This window comes from Puma concolor, chromosome D2 (genome assembly GCF_028749965.1).
Source record: "Puma concolor isolate L17-30 chromosome D2, mPumCon1.1.hap2, whole genome shotgun sequence".
Classification (NCBI taxonomy): Eukaryota; Metazoa; Chordata; class Mammalia; order Carnivora; family Felidae; genus Puma; species Puma concolor.
This window is the reverse complement of record NC_141677.1, coordinates 3,227,364-3,251,386: the sequence shown is the minus strand read 5'-3', so window position 1 is coordinate 3,251,386 and position 24,023 is coordinate 3,227,364. Positions and strand designations below refer to the sequence as shown.

At 38.9% G+C, this 24,023-nt stretch overlaps 1 protein-coding gene across 14 annotated transcripts in view; it reads right to left on the bottom strand.

Moving 5' to 3' along the window:
• PCDH15 (protocadherin related 15) overlaps positions 1-24,023 on the bottom strand; it is a 1,260,230-nt gene that overhangs the window by 506,012 nt on the left and 730,195 nt on the right. For all 14 annotated transcript variants that reach the window (XR_015241496.1, XM_086679475.1, XM_086679485.1 and 11 more), the window contains 2 exons: positions 21,975-22,135; positions 2,492-2,647 (listed from right to left, as the gene is read on the bottom strand). Coding sequence is in view for 13 of the 14 variants with exons in the window: in XM_086679475.1 (XP_086535601.1) it covers positions 2,492-2,647; positions 21,975-22,135 (317 nt within the window). In the remaining variant the exon portion in view is untranslated. The remainder of the gene's footprint in view (positions 1-2,491; positions 2,648-21,974; positions 22,136-24,023) is intronic.

Here is a 24,023-nt window from a genome sequence, read left to right as displayed (position 1 = left end):
TTGTTAAGGGTCCAACTCTTGGTTTTGGCTCAGATCATAATCTCATGGTTGTGAGATTGAGCCCCACCTCGGGCTCTGTGCTTACAGTGTGGAGCCTGCTTGGGATTCTCTCTCTCTCCCTCTCTCTCCCTCTGCCCCTCCCCCACTCACATGGTCTCTGTGTCTCTCAAACATAAATAAACTTATAAAAATTTTTTAAAAAGAGAAAGGTTTAACTTTTCTGTAAATTTTTATCACTCCAACCAACGTTTATCCAGATGCTGTAGAAGTGTAGAGTTATGGAGACAGGGGTGCCTGGGTGTCTCAGTCGGTTGAACGACCAACTTCAGCTCAGGTCATGATTTCACAGTCTGTGAGTTTGAGTCCCGCGTCAGGCTCTGTGCTGACCGCTCAGAACCTGGAGCCTGCTTTGGATTCTGTGTCTCCCTCTCTCTCTGACCCTTCCCCGCTCATGCTCTGTCTCTCTCTGTCTCAGAAATAAATAAACATTAAAAAAAAATTAGAGTTAGGGAGACAGCACAGGGGTGTACTGGAGTGATCAGGGATGACTATGGAAATAGGAAATGGTAATAGGTCTTGAGTTAAACTTTAAAAGATGGATAAAAATTGGAGGATCCTGTTATAAGTACAATGAACGGTGTGGGCAAAGCCCTGGAAAAAGAAAAGTTTGCGAGTTGCGCAGAAATTAACCTGGATGGCGATGCATTCACAACCTAATGCTAAGAATATGCAGAAAACAGGTCAGATTACAGAAGGTCTTGAAAGTCAGCCGGTGGAGACACATGACCTTTGTTCAGAAAATAATGAGAGATTTTACACAATTTCTGAATAGGGGAATAATAAGATTAAAATAGTACTTGAAAAGGTTATTTTTTCAGCAAGGCGCTGAGCAGGTTGGAGGGGTGTGGAAGCAGTCAAATCACACAAGGCACTCTGAAATGCAAGCTGAACATTGCAAATTTCTTCACAAAAAATGAAGCAAAGCCGCAGCTCCAGGAACAGTGAAATATGGTGCATGAGTGGATTTTGCGATTAGATCTGCTGTCTGAGATAATCCATCTGATACCAGTTTATTCACAAATGAAGGCAGCACTCAAAGCAAAATCTCATTCAAAGAGTGTACTTCAGATGCTAAAATAATTGATCATGCAAAACAGTTAATTGCATTAATTAACATTTGTTTGTTGTAGCAAGCACCAGTTAAATAAAAGCAAAAATGTTAACACCGACTGACCAGCAAAATTGTCCTGTTAACCTTTTTTAAAAGGGCAGTTCAGGGCTTTTTTCTTTTTTGCTAATTCCACCTACAAAGTCTCACATTATAAGACACATAATTTCCTCAATTTTTTTATGAATACAACAATATTGAGATAATTAATATACATTTTACATAATTTCAAAAAACAAGCATGTAGAGGTTAAAGGCCCACTGCTGTGCTTAACGCCCAAATTACACATTTCCTCCTATGAAGCAGGTACATAGCTTTTGAGGTTAAAACAAAATCTGGTAAGTAAAAATAATCTGCTAGAATATGGACTATTAAAAATGTGGTTCAGGGGCGCCTGGATGGTTCAGTCGGTTAAGCGTCCGACTCTGGCTCAGCTCATGATCTCATGGTTTGTGATTTCGAGCCTCACATCAGGCTGTGCTGACAGGTCAGAGCCTGGAGCCAGCTTTGGATTCTGTGTCCCTCTCTCTCTGTCCCTCCCCTGCTCATGCTCTCTCTCTCAAAAATAAATAAACATTAAAATTATTTTTTTTAAGTATGGTTCATTTTTTATGCATCTAAAGCATCTATAATAGCTGATATTAGATATTTTAGAAATATTTTCATAGTGGAGTAACAAAAAATTAACAGAGTAACCATCACTTTTTAAAAAAAAATAACATAAAAGGGCTTCTTGGCCCATGGATTTTGGCTCAAAGGGAAAACAAAAGAAAAAGAAATAAACAACCAAAAATCATGTTGTAGTAAAAGCAGTAATACTTAAAATTTTTAAAAATTACTTAATCAGCATAAGAATTGAGCAGTTATTTATATTTAAATATTTGAATATGCCACAACTTTTAAAATTAAGGAAATAACTTTAAATTAAAAGAATCTTGAATAGATATTTTCTTCCAGTATTTAATTCCTGCTCCCACCTTAGAGATAATGGAAAACAAATAATCCAACAAGTTATAATGATAATAAATATCTCCTGTTAACCCTTAGTAAGCATATATGTGGATTCTGGCATTAAATTGTCCACGATGATCAAAAATACCAATGTTTCAGTCATTATTACACACAAATCAAATTTTTTTTTGCAGCAAAATGAATCCCTGAAATCCTACTAGAAAGTCACCCAGATCTTATTTCCTCCGAAGCACTATCCTGTAAAATGTTTTTTTCTTTCTTTGTTTCAATTTCTGAACAGTTAAGCCTGCTGTAAGCATCATTTGAAAGCATCCACATTACACAGCGACCTACGTGCAGAGGGCACTGACCTCATTCACCGTGGCATAGTAGCTGTCGTGCTTGAACGTGGGAGAGTTGTCGTTGCGGTCCCTCACCACGATGCGAACCTCATGGTAGATGACGGTGCCCACCTTCTTGTTGATGCACTGCACCTGCACCACGATCGAGTGTATGTTCATCGGGGGCTGCAACGCAGAAATTGCATCCTTTTTTAAGAAAAGCAGTTGAAACTGAAGCATCTCATGATGGCCAAAACACATTTGTTTCGTAACAAAATTGTAATGTTTATGTTTGTGAGAGAGAGCAAGAGAAAGGGAGGTGTGGAGAGAGTAGCTGGGGTGGTGGGGGTGGGGTGGCACAGAGGATCGGAAGCAGGCTCCAGACTCCGAGCTGTCAGCACAGAGCCTGTCCTGGGGCTGGAACTCACATGTGAGATCATGACATGAGCTGAAGTCTGATGCTTAACCGACGGAGCCACCCAGGCGCCCCTGTTTCATAAAACTTTCTATGCTTCTTCATTTTACAATGAAGATAATTTATGAAAATTGATCCATTTTGCCCTGTTTAAGGACAAGAGAGGACAACCATGATTATTTTGCTTCTCCATTTTGTGTCTCAAAGTACAGGACCTCGGGATGCATGTTCACCATGGGAAGACGAGAGGAGAGCACAGTCACAAGACAGAGGGGGTAAAACGAATTCTGTCCAAAAGTTAAAATATCATTCATTACATGAGCTTGTGATTTATGAAAACAATGTGTTCATGATAAAATCCTCGGGCAAAAGGCGTTGTGTAACATTTGTGCTCATTTACACTTCTGCTAAAATATTATGTGTTCATATCTGATAAAAATTAACATATAATCAAAAGAAGAGAATCCATTCATAGTCCACCAACCATATTTACTCATTCTATACATTTAGTGTTTATTTTGCTAATCTCTCTCCAAATACAAATATACTCCTGTTCTACACACACACACACACACACACACACACACACACACACGTGAATAGCATCCCAAATTTGTAAATACAGATTGACTACAGTAATTAGGTATCTACTGTGATGCTATATGATTTCATATAGTTGATAGCATAATTGTCTTAGTAGAAACTTACAACAAGATGCTCTATGTTGTCCACTTTTGCCATTATAAACCATACTTCAATAAATATTCTACGCATAAGTATGTGCCAACTTGCCCCTATTTTTAATGATAAATTCCTGAAGGGGAAAAGTGTCATCCAAAGGGCAGTTATTACTCAGGTCACATGGCCAAGACCTTTCAGAACTGGGGCGCAGACCTACATCTGTTTGACCCTCGAGTCAAAGCATTTAACACTACAAAATATTTCTTTGTGCTTTTCAAGCCTTTTTTGAGCTTACAAAGCTGTTGCACAAAATACATCGTTTTATCAGAATGACATATTCTGACACGTCGTCTTCCAGCCTGCTCTCCCCTTTCAACTTCTCCCCACACTACTTATTTTCCGTACTACGTTTCTCACCCACCACTTGGCATATGACATATTGTATACATTTAGTTCCGTTGGTCCCCCTTCACTGCACTGGCAGCTCCATAAAGCCTGGTGTGGCCTTTTGTCATGACTGAAGCTCTCCGCCCAGTAACCAGTACTGTGCCTGGAGTAGATAACGGTGTGGACTCCCCACGTCAGACTACATGACTTCCGGCCAGTAACAGAGACCTACTAGCCGCACATTCCGTACAAAACCTCTCGACCTACTAGCCGCACATTCCATACAAAACCTCTCAGTGCTTTGATTGCTCATTTCTAAAAACAGAGATAAAATTAAAGACCGATAGGATAGGATCATTCTGAGTATCACATGAGGTTACCCTGCCCTAGGCACAGCTAGCAGATGTAAATTTTTTTTAAATGTTTTATTTATTTTTGAGACAGAGAAAGAGAGAGACAGAGCATGAGCGGGGGAGGGGCACAGAGAGAGAGGGAGACAAAGAATCTGAAACAGGCCCCAGGCTCTGAGCTGTCAGCACAGAGCCCGATGCTGGGCTCAAACCCATGAACCATGAGATCATGACCTGAGTCGAAGCTGGATGCTTAACCAACTGAGCCACCCAGGCGCCCCAATTATCTTTTTAATTATAAAAAAAGCTAAATACCCAAGAAATCAAAAAACATGGAATTTTTAAAATATAAACTATAATTATGGATTATGAAATAAATTATTAAATATTTGGATTGAAACCAATTTAAAGATATAGCATCACTTACTGGAAGTGAGCATAGGTTCATGCCACATTTAAAAAAAAAAATTTTAACATTTATTTATTTTTGAGACAGAAAGACACAGAGCATGAATGGGGGAGGGTCAGAGAGAGGGAGACACAGAATCCGAAACGGGCTCCAGGCTCTGAGCTGTCAGCACAGAGCCCGATGCGGGGCTCAAACTCATGGACTGTGATATCATGACCTGAGCTGAAGTCGGGTACTTAATAAACTGAAGCAAACATTATTTAATCTTGAGATATTTTTACAGGCAGTGTAAAAGGAAAAAAAGCATTTTAATTTGTTTGTACCAGACTGAATAAATGTACCTAGAAAGAATAAATTGAAGAATCATTAACATACTCAGGAAGGTTATCTGGTGAGTGCCATATAGCTCAGTGTTCTGATATATACCTCATTCCACTTTTAATTACTGACATAAATGAAGACATTAAGGTCATGTGTAAAAAAATCTGTGAATGCCACAAAGCTCAGAAGGATATAGCATACATTTAATGACAAAAGACAACATTCAAAATCATTTTAGTAAGACAGAATAATAGGTTACACAATGATATATTTTTATAATAATAAATTTAAATCACCTTATTGGTATTAACTAAGTATAATAAATGGCTACACACATTAATGCGAAAATATCATTGTGAAATCTTGATGAGCGAGAGATGAGTTTTCGCATCAATGCGGTCAACGGACAATGGAGCCTTGGTACAAACTTCATATTCGTTAGTAATATCAGATACAGAGATGGCCAGACTCTAGTTAGCACTATTTTATGGGCAAATAGGATGTAAAGTCTGAACACCTTGAGAACGTGTGATACAATCTGAGGATATTTAATCTAAAACACTCAAGATGCACCCCACATCTAAATGGTTGTTTTGAAAAGATATATAAGCTTATTCACTGTAGTCTCAGAGAGAAGAAATAACAACAATGAGCAAAAAAAATACTACAAAGCATTTCTTTTCAATATAAGTAGAGGTTTTGTATTAATGTAAGGCAGTGCAGAATAGAAGGGACCATCTTACAAGCAAGACATCTTTGAAAATAAGGAACCTCGAGGCAAAAAGATCACTTAAAAAGATTAGGTCTCTCCCTTTTTACTATCAGTTTTAAAGTGTTTTCTTCAATAGATTTTTGAGGCAAGTCCTGTGTATTTCAATTGTAAAGTAAAAACAACAACAGAAGCAAAAGAGAAAAAGCCACAAAGACAACCAAATGAAACCAAATACTTGTACTGTGTTTGCACTTGGCATCTCTTGGAAGACATTTGGGCGAATTACGTTCTTCTAAAGTTATTTATCTTCTGAATATTACAAAAGAGCCCTACAAACCCATTTCCTCTCAGCTTCTAACGCTGTAGTGAGTGCTAGCACTGGACAGAGAGGTCACAATCTCTGCAGGTAGGGAATCAAATGCACTGTGCACTGAGCCCCTACTTGGTCCCGTGAAGTGCCCATAAATTAGACGTAAGAAGGTCACTTGGAACTCTTGTCACTCTCGACTCTAGCTCCCTTGCAACTGTGAGCAGCATGGATAGACCTTAGCTTGCAATAAATTCCAACCATAATGGATCGTGCTGAAGGCCAGAATTCCCTGCGGCTCATATATAACACACGTAATCTTGCCTTGGAATAGATTCTATTCTGCCGCATAAGAAGGTCATAAATATAGCAAGTGCAGCTCTACAAGTCAGTGAGAGTTTGGGGACCACAAAAGGCTTAGGAATCTGTTAGGGAAATTTTGGTTTATCTTTCACAACTGTTCAGCCAATTTTACCTTCCCTAATTCTCTTCAATTGCTTCATAACGAAGAAAAAAAAACCTGTGTATAAATTGTTTTGGGCTAATTATTCAAAACAACTACCATTCATATTATACCTAGACATGCCAACTATTCTCCCAGTTTAAAAATGAATGTTTAACATGATACCTGAGGGCATATTTGCACATTTTTATACATTAGTGTATATCGAGTATAAGTTTTGATACGCATAAATAAGGTTTGGGAATGATACATACCAACAGTTGATGGAGGTTAGCTTTGAAGAGTAAGGTTGAGGGTAGAAAGTAAGAAGGGAAAAATTACCAACAAATATGTATGAATTTTGTGATGTGAAAAAGACAAAAATTTAAAATTTTCTTATGAGGTGTTCAGACAATAACTTAGGATTTAACATGCAAAGTCATTTTTATAAGAAATTTATTGATGTGAACATTGTTGATTGTAGCAAACATCTTACATCCAAGGGGAATTGAGTTTTCTCGAGAAACCATGTTATTTGGAAGGCTCACTGATTTAATAAGAAAACAGGTTTTTAGCAAACCTGTATAAAAGAATTGATTTTATTTCTCCTAAAGCAAAGGCCAACCTCAATCCTCATAGGAATGAATGGATTTTGTCATGCTTTTTCTTCCTATGTACTCACTACTTTCAGAAAGTGAAAAATCTTCATTATTTCACAAATAACTATAAGACAGTGAAAGGAAATAAGACACAGTATGTTTTTGAATTATTTTTAAATAATGAAAAGACTTAAAGGAAATGGCTGGCTGGAGTTATGAATTTCCCCTCACAAATTAAACTTTCATAATCATAATAAATGGTATATTGACATAATTGACTAAGGAAGAAATTACCAATTTGAAACTATAATTAGGTATAATGTAATATTAAGATAATTTTTTTAAATTTTTTAAATGTTTATTTATTTTTGACAGAGAGAGAGAGAAACAGAGCATGAGTGGGGGAGGAGAAGAGAGAGAGGGAGACACAGAATCTGAAGCAGGCTCCAGACTCTGAGCTGTCAGCACAGAGCCTGACACAGGGCTTGAACTCACAGACCGCAAGACCATGACCTGAGCTGAAGTCGGACGCTCAACCGACTGAGCCACCCAGGCGCCCCGATAAATTTTTTATAATCAACTATTAAGGGCATTCAGTTTATTGACTTGTATTTATTAAATTCAAAGTTCAATGTGAGTTAGGATTAATATGATGTGAGGTAAGCAAATCCCATAAAATTGATGTGAGATGAAGTTAAATACAATGCAAGTCAAAGAGTTTTGAAGACTTTAGAGTTTAGAGCAAGAAATTTCATAACAGTGTAACCTTAAGAACTATGATATGTAGGGGGTGCCTGGGTGGCTCAGTTGGTTAAGCGCCTGACTCTTGATTTTGGCTCAGGTCATGATCTCACAGTTCATGAGATTGATCCCTGCATTGGGCTCTGTGCTGAGCAGGGAAACTAGTTGGAAACTTCTCTCTCTGCTCCTGCCCCACTTGTTCGTTCGTTCTCTCTCTCTCTCTCTCTCCCCCTAATTAAAAAATATACAATAAAAATTTTTTAAAGGAATATTTTATGTAGGGAGTGGCATGTAAGGCGTGTCTTGGTAGTAGATAACATTCAACTGATGGCCAAGGCTAAAGGTAGATTCTAATCACAGAGATAAAAGAATATCAGGGAAGGCATAATAGCAATGGAAAGTCATCTGTTAACAAGGTCAGAACTGTGTTTGAATGTAAAACAGGTTGAGTCTTGACATAGGCTGAGAGGACTATTAGGAGACTGTCCCAAAGTCCAAGTGCAAGACATCAGGATGACTCCGTGGAAGTGAAAGCAGGTAGCTTGGTAGTCACGGGGACATTGGCTCAGGCACAGGCATGAGAGTCCATGCTCTCTGTACAGCTGTGAACTTAGAGTCTGAAAGAGGAGAAGGTAAGATGTTGGGGATTTCCACAAACATGATTTCTCTCTGGTCAAGCTATAAAAGTTTTTCCAGAGTTTTGAGATAAGTATAATAAGACCAAGCCACAATCCTATTTTTCTTTCTATTACTGTTTAGTCATTGATGCCATTATTACAATTATGCCCAACAGTGATGAGGTAATATTGGCCAAGTGAGACCATCATTTTGACTCTGATGCTCCTTCATTACTGAGACCTCATTTTCATGCCAGACAACCTGTTTTGGTTATTTTATCATTCGTGACTCTTCATTTTACACCTTCTCCTTCTCTGTCTCTCTTTTTCATGAAGGAAATCGAGATAACTTTAGTAAACTGAAATAAAAATAGGGAATAAAAAATAATGACCATGAGGGAAAGACCTATGGACAAAGCTTAAAAATTGTCAAAAGTCATATACAATGTCATATACAAGTTTTCTAATTAAATGAAAACATTGGAGGCTGGAGAAGTTTTAAAGATTATTTTTATCCTTGGAAATTTCTGTAGGGATCATTTGTTTATTAGCTTATTTTTTTAGCATTCAATCTTAAAAATGTCCATCTATTCCTATTAAATTTTCTTTTAGTTCTAGGTGGCCATAACTGCCCAAATGTTTCCATTTGGAGATAGTTTATGGCCTCGTTGAACAAAGCACAGAAGACATGTTTTAGAATTCCTTCTCTGGAACACACACTTTCCCCTCACTACCGCAGAAGGAACAGGTGGAAGAAGGATGTACCGTGTGGCTGCGCCTGGCTCCCCTGGCTGTAACTGAGTCAAGCCTGTGAGGATTTAGATGCTCTCTCTCGTCAATTAGATAAAACACAGTAACTGTGGTCATTTTCCATTAAAAGTGTACAGGGCCTGGTGCAACAGAGCGGACGCTGGTAAGAGAAAAAGCCACATACAACCAAAGAAATGGGGTGAGAGAATTAGAAATACACAGAGGACTCTGAACTATAGGAAGAAAGAAAAACAGCACATACACAAAGAAACATACAGATCATGTGGTCCAAGAACAAATAGTTTCCTCTGTCCCTGGCAAATTTACAATACTCAATACAATACAAAAAAAAAAATCAAATTATTTTTCATTTCTGTGATGTTGATATTCCTTTTTTTTTCTTTTTAGTAGGTTTCATGCCCAACAACGAACCCGAAGCAGGGCTTGAACCCACATCCCTGACATCGAGACCTGAGTTGAGTCGGGCACCTAACTAACTAAGCCACCCAGGTGCACCTATGATGTTGATATTCTCAATATTCTTCACCAATCAACTTCAGCTAATTTGAAGGCATTTTTGTGCCTTCCTTATAAGACAAAGAACTTTGAATAAAATAAGAATATTCCTATGCAAGTGTTTGTATGTTCTGGCCCTCCCAAATTCACATGTAGCAATACTAATGATCAATGTGATGGTATTAGGAGGTGGGGTCTTTGGCTCACTTGAAAGTATGTCTCAATGCAGAATTTATTCAACTTTAGGCATGATTTAACAATGGTAAACACACCTTTATTATGCTACTCATAAAATATATTTTGGGGAGGGGGTGAAGGTAAACGGCAGAAATTCTAACAGTGGGTGAGTTTCATCATCTACTTCTTATTCCCGCTTTAACAACATTAATCAGGTGACTAGGTGATGAGATTGACACCCTTCTAACAGAGGCCTAAGACAGAGTCCTTGTCCTTTTCCACAATGTAAGAATAAAAGAAGTCTGCAACCTGGAGAGGACCTGTGCCTGACTGTGCTGGCACCTGGTTTCACACAATCAGCCTCTGGAACTGTGAGAAATAAGTTTCTGCTGTTTATAAGGTACCCAGCCTTTGGCATTTTTTACAGCAGCCCAGATGGGCTAAGACACTTAGACAAGCATCATTGTATTTGAAAAGCTCCATGGAAAAAAATCCCACTAATAAAAAATTTCCAGAGCAACTTTCCCCTAAGAAACACTAAAATGAATTCTACCCTAGTGACCATAATATGGAGCTTTGGCATTGTTAGTAGGGTCAACCCCTGATTGTGGGCTCCGTTTTGCTATTCAGAGCATCCCTACATTTTTTGTGATGATTCATTATACTCACGAAATAAACAACACAAAGACTTTTGGCAACAATCTAAGTAACTGCACGTCAGGAAACTAATCGGATGCAGGATAAGCTGTATTATATCAGAAAAAAGAAAAAAGACTTCAAAACACAGACTGTAATAAGAGACAGAGAAAGACATTAATAATGATAATGAGGTCAGTCCAACACGAGGATATGACATTTGTAAACATTTATGCACACAACATAAGAGCACCTAAATTTATAAAGTAAATATTAACAGACATAAAGGGAAAAATAGACAGCAATACAATAATGGTAGGGGACTTTAATGCCCCTCTTACATCGATGCATAGATCATTCAGACAGAGAATCATTAAGGAAATATCGGCCTTGAACGACCCATTAGACCAGATGGACTTAGACACATACAGAATCTTCTATTCAAGAGCAACAGAATATACTTCTTCTCAAGTGCACAGGGAACTTTCTCCGAGATAGATCACATGGTAAGCCATAAAACGAGCCTTAATAAATTTAAGAATATTGAAACTGTATCGTGTCCTTTCCAACCACAATGGTATAAAACTAGAAATCAATTATAAGAAGAAAACTAGAAAATTCATATACAGTGGAGATTAAACTACGTGCAACTGAAAACCCAATGGACCAAAGAAAAAAATGAAAAGAGAAATAAAAAAAAATACCTTGAGACAATTGAAAGTAGAAATACAATGTCCCAAAACTGACGAGATACAGCAAAAGTAGTGCTAAAAGGGAAGTTCATAAATGCCTACATCAAAAGATAAGAAAAATCTCAAATAAATGATCTAACTTTACATCTAAATGAACTAGAAAAAGAAGAGCAAATGAAATCCAAAGTTAGTAGAAGAGAGAAAATAACAAATTTCAGATTGGAAATAAATGAAATAGAGACTAAAAGACAACAGAAAAGAGCAACGAAACTAAACAGCTTTCTTCGAAAAGAGTAACAAAATTGAGCCACCTTGAGCTTGACTCACCAATGGGGAAAAAAAACAAAAGCAAAAAAGAGGATTCAAATAAACACAATTAGAAACAAGAGAAAATTCTGAAAGCAGCTAGGGATAAACATGCTCTAACATATAAAGGGAGACCTATAAGACTCGTGACTGATCTCTCTATTGAAACTTGGCAGGCCAGAAAAGAATGGCAGGAGATCTTCAATGTGATGAGCAGAAAACATATGCAGCCAAGAATCCTTTATCCAGCAAATCTGTCATTTAGAATATAAGGAGAGGGGCGCCTGGGTGGCGCAGTCGGTTAGGCGTCTGACTTCGGCCAGGTCACGATCTTGCGGTCCGTGAGTTCGAGCCCCGCGTCGGGCTCTGGGCTGATGGCTCAGAGCCTGGAGCCTGTTTCCGATTCTGTGTCTCCCTCTCTCTCTGCCCCTCGCCCGTTCATGCTCTGTCTCTCTCTGTCCCAAAAATAAATAAATGTTGAAAAAAAAAATTTAGAATAGAAGGAGAGATAAAGGTCTTCCCAAACAAACAAAAACTGAAGGAATTCGTCACCACTAAACCAGCCCTACAAGAGATCCTAAGGGGGATCCTGTGACACAAAGTACCAGAGACATTGCTACAAGCATGAAACCTACAGACATCACAATGACTCTAAACCCATATCTTTCTATAACACTGAATGTAAAGGACTAAATGCTCTAACCAAAAGACATAGGGTATCAGAATGGATAAAAAAAATAAGACCCATCTATTTGCTGTCTACAAGAGACTCATTTTAGACCTGAGGACACCTACAGATTGAAAGTGAGGGGATGGAGAACTATTTATCATGCTACTGGAAGTCAAAAGAAAGCTGGAGAGCCATACTTTTATCAGACAAACTAGACTTTAAATTAAAGGCTGTAACAAGAGATGAAGAAGGTCATTATATAATAATTACAGGGTCTATCCATCAGGAAAAGCTAACAATTATAAATGTCTATGTGCCGAATACGGGAGCCCCCAAACATATACAACAATTACTCACAAACATAAGCAACCTTATTGATAAGAATGTGGTAATTGCAGAGGACTTGAATACTCCACTTACAACAATGGATAGATCATCTAGACACACGGTCAAAAAAGAAACAAAGGCCCTGAATGATACATTGGATCAGATGGACTTGACAGTTATATTTAGAACTCTGCGTCCCAAAGCAATAGAATATACTTTCTCCTTGAGTGCACATGGAACATTCTCCAAGATAGATCACATACTGGGTCACAAAATAGCCCTTCATAAGTATACAAGAATTGAGATCATACCATGCATACTTTCATACCACAATGCTATGAAGCTTGAAATCAACCACAGGAAAAAGTCTGGAAAACCTCCAAAGGCATGGAGGTTAAAGAACACCCTACTAAAGAATGAATGTGTCAACCAGGCAATTAGACAAGATTAAAAAATATATGGAAACAAACGAAAATGAATAATACAATAATCCAAATGCTTTGGGATGCAGCAAAGGCAGTCCTGAGATGAAAATACATTGCAATCCAGGCCTATATCAAGAAACAAGAAAAATCCAATACAAAATCTAACAGCACACCTAAAGGAAATAGAAGCAGAAGAGCAAAGACACCCTAAACCAGCAGAAGAAGAGAAATAACAAAGATCAGACCAGAAATAAACAATATAGAATTGAAAAAAACTGTAGAGCAGATCAATGAAACCAAGAGTTGGTTTTTGAAAAAATAAACAAAATTGATAAACCTCTAGCCAGGCTTCTCAGAAAGAAAAGGGAGATGACCCAAATAGATAAAATCATGAATGAAAATGGAATTATTACCACCAATCCCTCAGAAACACAAGCAATTATCAGGGAATACTATGAAAAATTATATGCCAACAAACTGGACAACCTGGAAGAAATGGACAAATTCCTAAACACCCACACGCTTCCAAAACTCAATCAGGAGGAAATAGAAAGCTTGAACAGACCCATAACCAGTGAAGAAATTGAATCAGTTATCAAAAACCTCCCAACAAATAAGAGTCCAGGACCAGATGGCTTCCCAGGGGAGTTCTACCAGACATTTAAAGCAGAGATAATACCTATCCTTCTCAAGCTATTCCAAGAAATAGAAAGGGAAGGAAAACTTCCAGACTCATTCTATGAAGCCAGTATTACTTTGATTCCTAAACCAGACAGAGACCCAGTAAAAAAAGAGAACTACAGGCCAATATCCCTGATGAATATGGATGCAAACATTCTCAATAAGATACTAGCAAATCAAATTCAACAGCATATAAAAAGAATTATTCACCATGATCAAGTGGGATTCATTCCTGGGCTGCAGGACTGGTTCAACATTCGCAAATCAATCAATGTGATACATCACATTAATAAAAGAGAAGATAAGAACCATATGATCCTGCCAGCCGATGCAGAAAAAGCATTTGACAAAATTCAGCATCCTTTCTTAATGAAAACCCTCGAGAAAGTCGGGATAGAAGGAACATACTTAAAGATCATAAAAGCCATTTATGAAAACCCACAGCAAACATCATCCTCAATGGGGAAAAACTGAGAGCTTTTTCCCTGAGATCAGGAACACGACAGGGATGCCCACTCTCACCGCTGTTGTTTAACATAGTGTTGGAAGTTCTAGCATCAGCAATCAGACAACAAAAGGAAATCAAAGGCATCAAAATTGGCAAAGATGAGTTAAGCTTTCACTTTTTGCAGATGACATGATATTGTACATGGAAAATCCGATAGACTCCACCAAAAGTCTGCTAGAACTGATACATGAATTCGGCAAAGTTGCAGGATACAAAATCAATGTACAGAAATCAGTTGCATTCCTATACACTAACAATGAAGCAACAGAAAGACAAATAAAGAAACTGATGCCATTCATAGTTGCACCAAAAAGCATAAAATACCTAGGAATAAATCTAACCAAAGATGTGAAAGATCTGAATGCTGAAAACTATAGAAAGCTTATGAAGGAAATTGAAGAAGATATAAAGAAACAGAAAAACATTCCATGCTCATGGGTTGGAAGAATAAATATTGTCAAAATGTTAATACTATCCAAAGCTATCTACACATTCAGTGCAATCCCAATCAAAATTGCACCAGCATTCTTCTCGAAACTAGAACAAGCAATCCTAAAATTCATATGGAACCACAAAAGGCCCCGAATAGCCAAAGTAATTTTGAAGAAGACGGCCAAAGCAGGAGGCATCACAATCCCAGACTTTAGCCTCTACTACAAAGCTGTCATCATCAAGACAGCATGGTATTGGCACCAAAACAGACCAATGGAATAGAATAGAAACCCCAGAACTAGACCCACAAAAGTATGGCCAACTAATCTTTGACAAAGCAGGAAAGAATATCCAATGGAAAAAACACAGTCTCTTTAACAAATGGTGCTGGGAGAACTGGACAGCAACATGCAGAAGGTTGGAACTATACCACTTTCTGACACCATTCACAAAAATAAACTCAAAATGGATAAAGGACCTGAATGTGAGACAGGAAACCATCAAAACCCTAGAGGAGAAAGCAGGAAAAGACCTGTCTAACCTCAGCCATAGCAATTTCTTACTTGACACATCCCCGAAGACAAGGGAATTAAAAGCAAAAATGAACTATTGGGAACTCATGAAGATAAAAAGCTTCTGCACAGCAAAGGAAACAATCAACAAAACTAAAAGGCAACCAAGGGAATGGGAAAAGATATTTGCAAATGACATATCGGACAAAGGGCTGGTATCCAAAATCTATAAAGAGCTCACCAAACTCCACACCCGAAAAACAAATAACCCGGTGAAGAAATGGGCAGAAAACATAAATAGACACTTCTCTAAAGAAGACATCTGGAGGGCCAACAGGCACATGAAAAGATGCTCAACATCACTCCTCATCAGGGAAATACAAATCAAAACCACACTCAGATATCACCTCACGCCAGTCAGAGTGGCCAAAATGAATAAATCAGGAGACTATAGATGCTGGAGAGGATGTGGAGAAACGGGAACCCTCTTGCACTGTTGTTGGGAATGCAAATTGGTGCAGCCGCTCTGGAGAACAGTGTGGAGGTGCTTCAAAAAATTAAAAATAGACCCACCCTATGACTCAGCAATAGCACTGCTAGGAATTTACCCAAGGGATACAGGAGTGCTGATGCATAGGGGCACTTTTACCCCAATGTTTATAGCAGCACTCTCAACAATAGCCAAATTATGGAAAGAGCCTAAATGTCCATCAACTGATGAATGGATAAAGAAATTGTGGTTTGGGGTGCCTGGGTGGTTCAGTCCGTTAAGCGGCCAACTTCAGCTCAGGTCATGATCTCACGGTCCGTGGGTTCAAGCCCCGCGTCGGGCTCTGTGCTGACAGCTCGGAGCCTGGAGCCTGTTTCATATTCTGTGTCTCCCTCTCTCTGACCCTCCTCTGTTCATGCTCTGTCTCTCCCTGTCTCAAAAATAAAATAAAACATTAAAAAATTTTTTAAGAAATTGTGGTTTATATACACAATGGACCACTACGTGGCAATGAAAAAGAATGAAATATGGCCTTGTAGCAACACGGATGGAACTGGAGAGCGTTATGCTAAGTGAAATAAGCCATACAGAGAAAGATATGTATGAAACTTAACAGAAACCTATGGGGGAGGGGAAGGAAAAAAAAGAAGTTGGAGTGGGAGAGAGCTAAAGCATAAGAGACTCTTAAAAACTGAGAACAAACTGAGGGTTGATGGGGGGAGAGGGAGGGGAGGGTGGGTGATGGGTATTGAAGAGGGCATCTTTTGGGATGAGCACTGGGTATTGTATGGAAACCAATTTGACAATGAATTTCTATATTAAAAAAATAGAAACAAGAAGACATTACATCTGATACCTCAAAGGATCAGAAGAGACTACTATGAATAATTATGTCTCAACAAATTGGGCAGACTGGAAGAAATGGACAAACTCCTAGAAATATACCATCTAACAGGACTGAATAATGAGGAAAGAGAAAATCTGAACAGAATGATTACTAGCATGGAAATACAATCAGTCATCAAAACCCTCCCAACAAATAAAAGTCCAGGACCAGATGGCTTTTCTGGTCTATCCTACCAAGCATTCAAAGACAAATGGAGACCAATCCATCTCAAACTCTTCCAAGATAGAAGAGGGCATTCTTTTAAACTCATTTTATGTGGCCAGCATTACCCTGATATCAAAACTGGACAAAGATATGGCAAGAAAAGAAAATCATCAATAACTTCCAACTTGATGTCCAAAATAGGAGACTGTTTTGAAAAAGAATCTCGATTTAGTCATCCAATGAAACACTATGCAGCCATTAAAAATGATTACATATACATTCATTCACATGGAAGGAAGTATATTACAAATCACATTAAAAAGCAGGCTGAAACATCATACCCAGTGTGATAGTATAAAGACACACGCCAACACATATATATGTTTGAAATAATATACAGCAGGATAAATATTAAATATTTTCCTTAGATGGAAAATAACGTTTGCACATATGATTTTTATTTTCTGATATGTGACATAAGCTGATATTATTTTACTGTTAAATAAAATTAAAATTTCCAGTTGTGATTGGATTTGGACTGAAAACATGGGTTTACCACACTCCTTTACTAGCAGCAATAGTCTGTGTTTCACATAAAACAGATGGGCGCTGGGTTAAGAATTTTCAGAATAAACACCTTTAGACTTTGATGAATAAAACCGTAAAAGCATCATGGCGTCAGAGAGAGCAATTCACAAGAATTTAAAAAATTCAAAGATTAATATAGGACATAACAGTAAGCTGCATTGAAGCAAGAGCTTATACTGAGATTTATTTTTTCTGAGTCACATGGAGATCACTTTCTATTACGGAAAACGTGGCAGGCATCTAATGGCTCAGGAAAGCATTAGGACCACAGCCAGTTACTCTAGTGGGCTGCTATATGGAAGTATAGGTATGAAAGTACAGCCAACAACTCCTTTTCTTGCTTCTGTTTACAATTATTGATTTTGAGATGTAAAACCCTCTAACAATTTAAGAGTAAGAAAAGTAGGAAGATGCTTTCCCAAGGCAAAACCTATAACCTGGGGTCTAGGTAACCTTGGTAATTAGTGAAACTCTTGAATTTGGTGGCAATTTATTCAGGTGCAAATAAACTTTTTCTTGAGAAACGAGTCCATAGATTTGATGGTAATCCTGACTAAGTGCTCTATCTCCCCAAAATGAAGACGTAATAACAAATCCATCAATGAAAGATTGATTTCAGCCTATCATTATTTCCTTGACTCATCAAAACTTAGTAACCAGTTGGGGCGCCTGGGTGGCTCAGTCGGTTAAGCGGCCGACTTCGGCTCAGGTCATGATCTCACGGTCCATGAGTTCAAGCCCCGCGTCAGGCTCTGTGCTGACAGCTCGGAGCCTGGAGCCTGCTTCGGATTCTGTGTCTCCCTCTCTCTCTGACCCTCCCCTGTTCATGCTCTGTCTCTCTCTGTCTCAAAAATAAATAAACGTTAAAAAAAAAAAAAAATTAAAAAAAAAAAATTAAAAAAAAAAAAACTTAGTAACCAGCAATACAGTGAGCCTCCAAGGAAATAGTTCTTTTTGTTTTTTAAGTTTATTTATTTATTTTGGGGGGGGGGGGAGGGAGGAGAGGATTCAAAGCTACTAGCACAGAGCCTGATGTGGGGCTTGAACTCATAAACCGTGAGTCATAACCTGAGATGAAATGAAGTCTGTTGTTTAACCAGCTGAGACACGCGGGTGCCCAAGAAAATATTTCTTAATGACACAATTCATTTCTGATATATTATAAAGATTTGGCAGGGTTTTTTTTTTTATATCAAACTATTCTTTTCCCCTTTCATGGTCACTCTTTAACTCAATGGCCCCCATTACCAGCCAGCATGTTGACACTACACAGTTACTCTTATTCTTACACTTCTTACTTCTTCCACATTTCTCTTTTTACTATATTTACACTTAGACTTCTGATGCTTCGCTTAAATCCATCTCACACATTTATCCAAGAAGAATTAGCTGACACCAAAGACCAATTGTTGGGCAGCATGGTGAACTAGTTAATTAGCTGCGTGGACTTAGACTCTCTTCACCTAAACACAGCACACTAGAGCAGCAGGCTAGTAAAATATACAACAACACCATACAAGAAAAGAACAATCCAGCAAAAACCATGGAAAGCTAACATGAGATAGTAATCTTTTCTTTCTTTAAGAAAGACTTTCAAAAAGCAAAAGCCATAGGGGCACCTGGGTGGCTCAGTTGATTAAGTATCTGACTCCGGCTTAGGTCATGATCTCACAGTCAGTAGGTTTGAGTCCCACGTCGGGCTCTCTGGTGACAGCTTGGAGCTTGGAGCCTGCTTCCAGTTCTGCTCACTGGCACGCTCTCTGTCTCTCTCTCTCTCTCTCTCTCTCTCTGCCCCTACCCTGCTCATGTTCTGTCTCTCTCTCTCTCAAAAATAAATAAACGTTAATTTTTTTCTAAAGCAAAAGCCATCTATAATCTACAAGGTCCACAGAAAATAAAAAATGCAAAGAGGGCATGATATCAGAATACAATGAACACACTTAGCTTTGGAGACAAAAATAAATAAACAAAATCACCCCATTGTTTTATTATTCTCATTTCACCACAGACAAGTGCTAAATGTTAAAGACTCATTGGGTCTAAATCTACTGCACAGATTATGGGGAAAAAAATTGAATTAGCAAAACTTTAAGAGTCCTTCCACCTCTAAAATCCAAAGATTCTGTAAAGCATCTGTAATCAGCAAACTCTAAAAAATACTACATTGAAAGTACATACTGTATTTAGTGAACCTAACCTTGACCTCATATGTACTATCATCATCTCTTTTACTTATTTCTTCCCATTATTTCAATGAATTTGTTTGCCAAGTTGCTAATATGTCGCACCTACGTGAGCATATGTTTTGCTTTTCGTTTATAGATTTTCCTCTGCAATATTCATTTCACACTTAATATTCTTTAGATGTTCTAATCTGCATCTTTAGATAATTCAGGTAAGTATCCACTGACAACACTTTAATTTAGGAAATATCTTGGCAAGTTTAACTTGACCATACCATTCCCAGTCCAAAGAACATTTTAAGTAGGTAGAAATTAGCTTTATTATTGTGTTTAAAAAATAAAAATAGCCTGGGGCACTTGGGCGGCTCATTTGGTTAAGCATCTGAATCCTGATTTTAGCTCAGGTAATGATCTCACAGTTCATGGGATTGAGCCCCACATTGGGCTGTGTACTGAGAGTATGGATCCTGTTTGGGATTCTCTCTCTCTGCCCCTCCCTTGCTTGTGTTTCTCTCTCTCTCTCTCTCTCTCTCTCTCTCTCTCTCTTGCTCTGTCTCTCAAAAATAAATAAATAAACCAAAAATCAGCCCAGATGAATACATAAACTGTATTCATTCACATTTTTTGCAATTATTACTTTCAAGTCAAACAATTTTAAGTGTATTCCCATGGTACTGTTTCAGTTGAGCCAATGTCCAATAAATGCTGCCCTTATTAGAAATAAAAAATAAGGGGCGCCTGGGTGGCGCAGTCGGTTAAGCGTCCGACTTCAGCCAGGTCACGATCTCGCGGTCCGTGAGTTCGAGCCCCGCGTCAGGCTCTGGGCTGATGGCTCGGAGCCTGGAGCCTGTTTCCGATTCTGTGTCTCCCTCTCTCTCTGCCCCTCCCCCATTCATGCTCTGTCTCTCTCTGTCCAAAAATAAATAAAAAACGTTGGAAAAAAAAAATTAAAAAAAAAAAAAAAAAAGAAATAAAAAATAATACTAGGGAAGCAGATACTTTTTTTTGAAGGTAAAGGCAATCTTTAGTAAGTAATTAAAATTATGTTTCAGGTTGGAGACAAACACCATTCATTTATACTGAAGTATATCCTTTGTCTCTACTCATTCACTCTAGAACTTGTGCTTTTAATATCACATGAAAAAATGGTGTCAAAAAGAAAGTAATTTGCCAGTAAACTAGTAAATTATTATACTTAGGTAGTAGGTGATTTTAAGAAAAGGAAACAGTATAAAATAACAGTGGTCTAGATGAGTATTCTGTAATTCTCCTAACAGGTTACATAATGAAATCCATGTGACGTGGATGTGAATGCCCCTCATGAAGGCCAGGAAAGGGAGCCTGTATGGTCGCAGCTGGGGGCGCTGGTGCAGCCTGGGTGCCCTTATCCACACTACGTTCACAAAAGTTGTGACTTAGGACATAAATTAAGCTACGATAAGATAATAATGGTTCCCATTCCATTTTATACTCTCATAGCCGCCCGGCCAAAATTGTAAAGTGTGGGGTATAAACAGCAGTCAGTAGGGGGTGGTGGGGGACCGGGGGCAGCATCCAGGCTGACTTTTTCCCCCATGTTGAGCCTGACAGTGTCACTCATACTGTCCACTGCCACCTGTGCTTCACATCTGCTCAGTCAGCTGTGTGTGGGGCCCCCAAGTGGACAAAGACAACCCATCCTGTCCTATACCCTCCCACCCACCCCCTGACCGCAGAGCTCTAAGAGACTCTGAATTTTAGACATGAACTACGTCAGGGGTCATCCACTCCACACACCGTATTGTAGAGCGGATCACAAATCTGAGTGATGCAGGGAGATGATTCAGGTTCATTACGCTGAGGGTCTGACATTTGGATTTCATGACCTGGAAATTTGGGAGTACACACATGTTTAGATGTACTCCCAAGGTCCTGCACAATTACTGTCATGCACGCCCAGCCACATGCACGCACACGCACACTCATCTCTGCACTCAACACTTAGAAGCCTACATAAATCTACCCAAGTCTTCCCACTTTTTCGGAAATGAGACATTCAGCAGCTTTGGTAGCTGAGCTATTCTTCATGACACAATACGTAGGTCAGGCTGCCTTACTGCTTAGGTCACAGCTGGACTGGCACATCGCCAGGAAACTCACGCTCACCTTCTTCTGATTTTTCCCCAGCCCTACACGCGCACGGCCACAAACCCATCCCTCACCCCGTGCTCACTCCTAGTGACGGCAGCCCCTGTGCTCTTCCTGTCACTCTGCATCCTCAAGCAACACCTGCTGCACGCCCACACTCTGCCATGGGCCCTCGCTCTGCCTCCCTGCTCTTCCAAAGTCACCACCCCTTAGTGTGAACATCTACCCTCCACGCGTTCCTGGGGGTCAGAGGGAAATACAATCATTCTCCCAGACCCAGATGGCCCCTCCCCTTCTTATTCTTCCTTCAAGGAGTTAAACAAATGTTTTTGTTGATAAGCACAGAAAACAATCTCAAATCATATAAAGAAAGTCCGAGATCATCCTCAACCAACACATGCAGTGATGAAAACTATAGTAAGGTTGTAACACAGGGACAAAAGGAAAAAAGAGTCACTAACGTCTCTATCCAGAACTCTGCCCGTGCTGTTCAGGAAGAGCATTTGCTTGACGGGGTCCAGCAACACCCAGTAATCCACGTTGTCCTTTAAGGAAAGTTCAATGGTGGGGTCTGGTCCTCCCGCAGTCCCTTTGATCAGCATGTTATCCACCAGAATCGTACCTGCGGGCCAGAGACAGTTATTTGAAGACATATCCTACTTGTACAGCATCTTTAACAAGATCATACGCTTAAATGCCAGCTGACTGGCAAGTCTGTTTTAAAGCAAAAAACATCCAACGTAACATCTGGCATGATACAGAAGACGTCCTGTTTCAAAAGGGTGAAAATCACCTTTATTCCACTATTTATAAACGATGTTTCTTTGGACATGAGGGTGGCAGCCAGAGATTCAGCCACTTGGTGAGTTTCATCATCTATTTCTTGTTTCCCTTTGGACAACTTAAACCTGCTCCCCTCCCTGTCCATTGCTTCTCACAGGAGTCATCACTGGGTTTCACCCTGAACAAAAGGAGATCCTGAAGTAACAGAGGCTGATACTTCAGTTCACTCAGTAAGACTTCCAATATGAAAAGAGATGTCCTGAAAATAAGAGAGAGGAAGAAAAGGAATAAAGAAGTAGCAGGGTCTCCCATGGTGAGAACTGCTTCTTTCTTCTTTCATCTTAGAGCAAATCCATAAAACATAAATCTCAATGTGAAAGTCAAAAGTAGTGTGCAGACCCACGACTAAGTCCATTCTTCTTTAAGACACGTCTGGGGTGCTTGACCAGAACACCACGCTAGTCCAATGTGGCATTGTGATGCTTGCTTTCTTATTATCCTTTCGGTAGGCTAAATTGTGGACATTTGTTGGATGAGTTGAAAAGACAGGACATCTCCAATCTTCCCTATTTTGTTAAAGATTCCATGCATTTTACAAGTTGGATGCAAACAGCACTGATGCAATTCAAATCCCATTCCGCACACCCCCGCCCACACACACACCAACAATCCCTTTGCCAAAGAGTAGTGCACTATAGCTTAGGGCAATCATTTTCAGCCCATCCATTTTATTAAAATTATGGCATCTAGAAAAGATGTGGCTATGCAAATAAAAATGTACCCCCCGAAAAACATTAGAATAAATGGAATATCTACAGAACCCATTGCCTCAGGATAACACACAATAATATATAGATAATCCATAAATATAAATCTAGCTTGAATAATAATGCAAAATGTGACAGCTGCATTTTCTTAAGGCCCAAATGTTATATCATTGTATAGTTACAAATAAGGGGGGGGTCGTCTCTTTGGAAGATTTTCTCAGCAAATTAATAGTAATAGTAATAGTAATAATAACAATAGTAATAGCTGTAATATTTCTTTTTTTTTTTTTATTTTTTTATTTTTGGGACAGAGAGAGACAGAGCATGAACAGGGGAGGGGCAGAGAGAGGGAGACATAGAATCAGAAACAGGCTCCAGGCTCTGAGCCATCAGCCCAGAGCCTGACGCGGGGCTCGAACTCACGGACCGCGAGATCGTGACCTGGCTGAAGCTGGACACTTAACTGACTGCGCCACCCAGGCGCCCCTGTAATATTTCTTTATAACATTATTATCAGTGAGTTTTACCTGCCTAGGGAATGTTGAAAGGAACAATTGTTCTTCTGTAACAATAAATCTGAATAATGATTAAACACACACACACAAATGCATGTCTAAGTGAAGATTATTTCCTTCTACTTTTTCCACATACTAGTACACATAGATATAAAAATTGAGTGAAAGTGATTCTTCTTTTTTTTTTTTTTTGAAATGGCAAATGACTAGCTACAGATAATACATCCAAAAGTACAGTCTGACAATGATGGCATTTTCTTTTCTTTTTTTTAAGTTTCTTTATCTTGAGCAAAAGAAAAGAGTGCTAGGGGTGGAGGGGCAGAGAGAGAGGGAGGGAGAAAATCCCAAGTAGGCTTTATGCTGTCAGCCTAGAGCACTACAAGGGGCTCGAATCCATGAACTGTGAGATCATGACCTGAGCGGAAATCAAGAGTCAGACACTCAA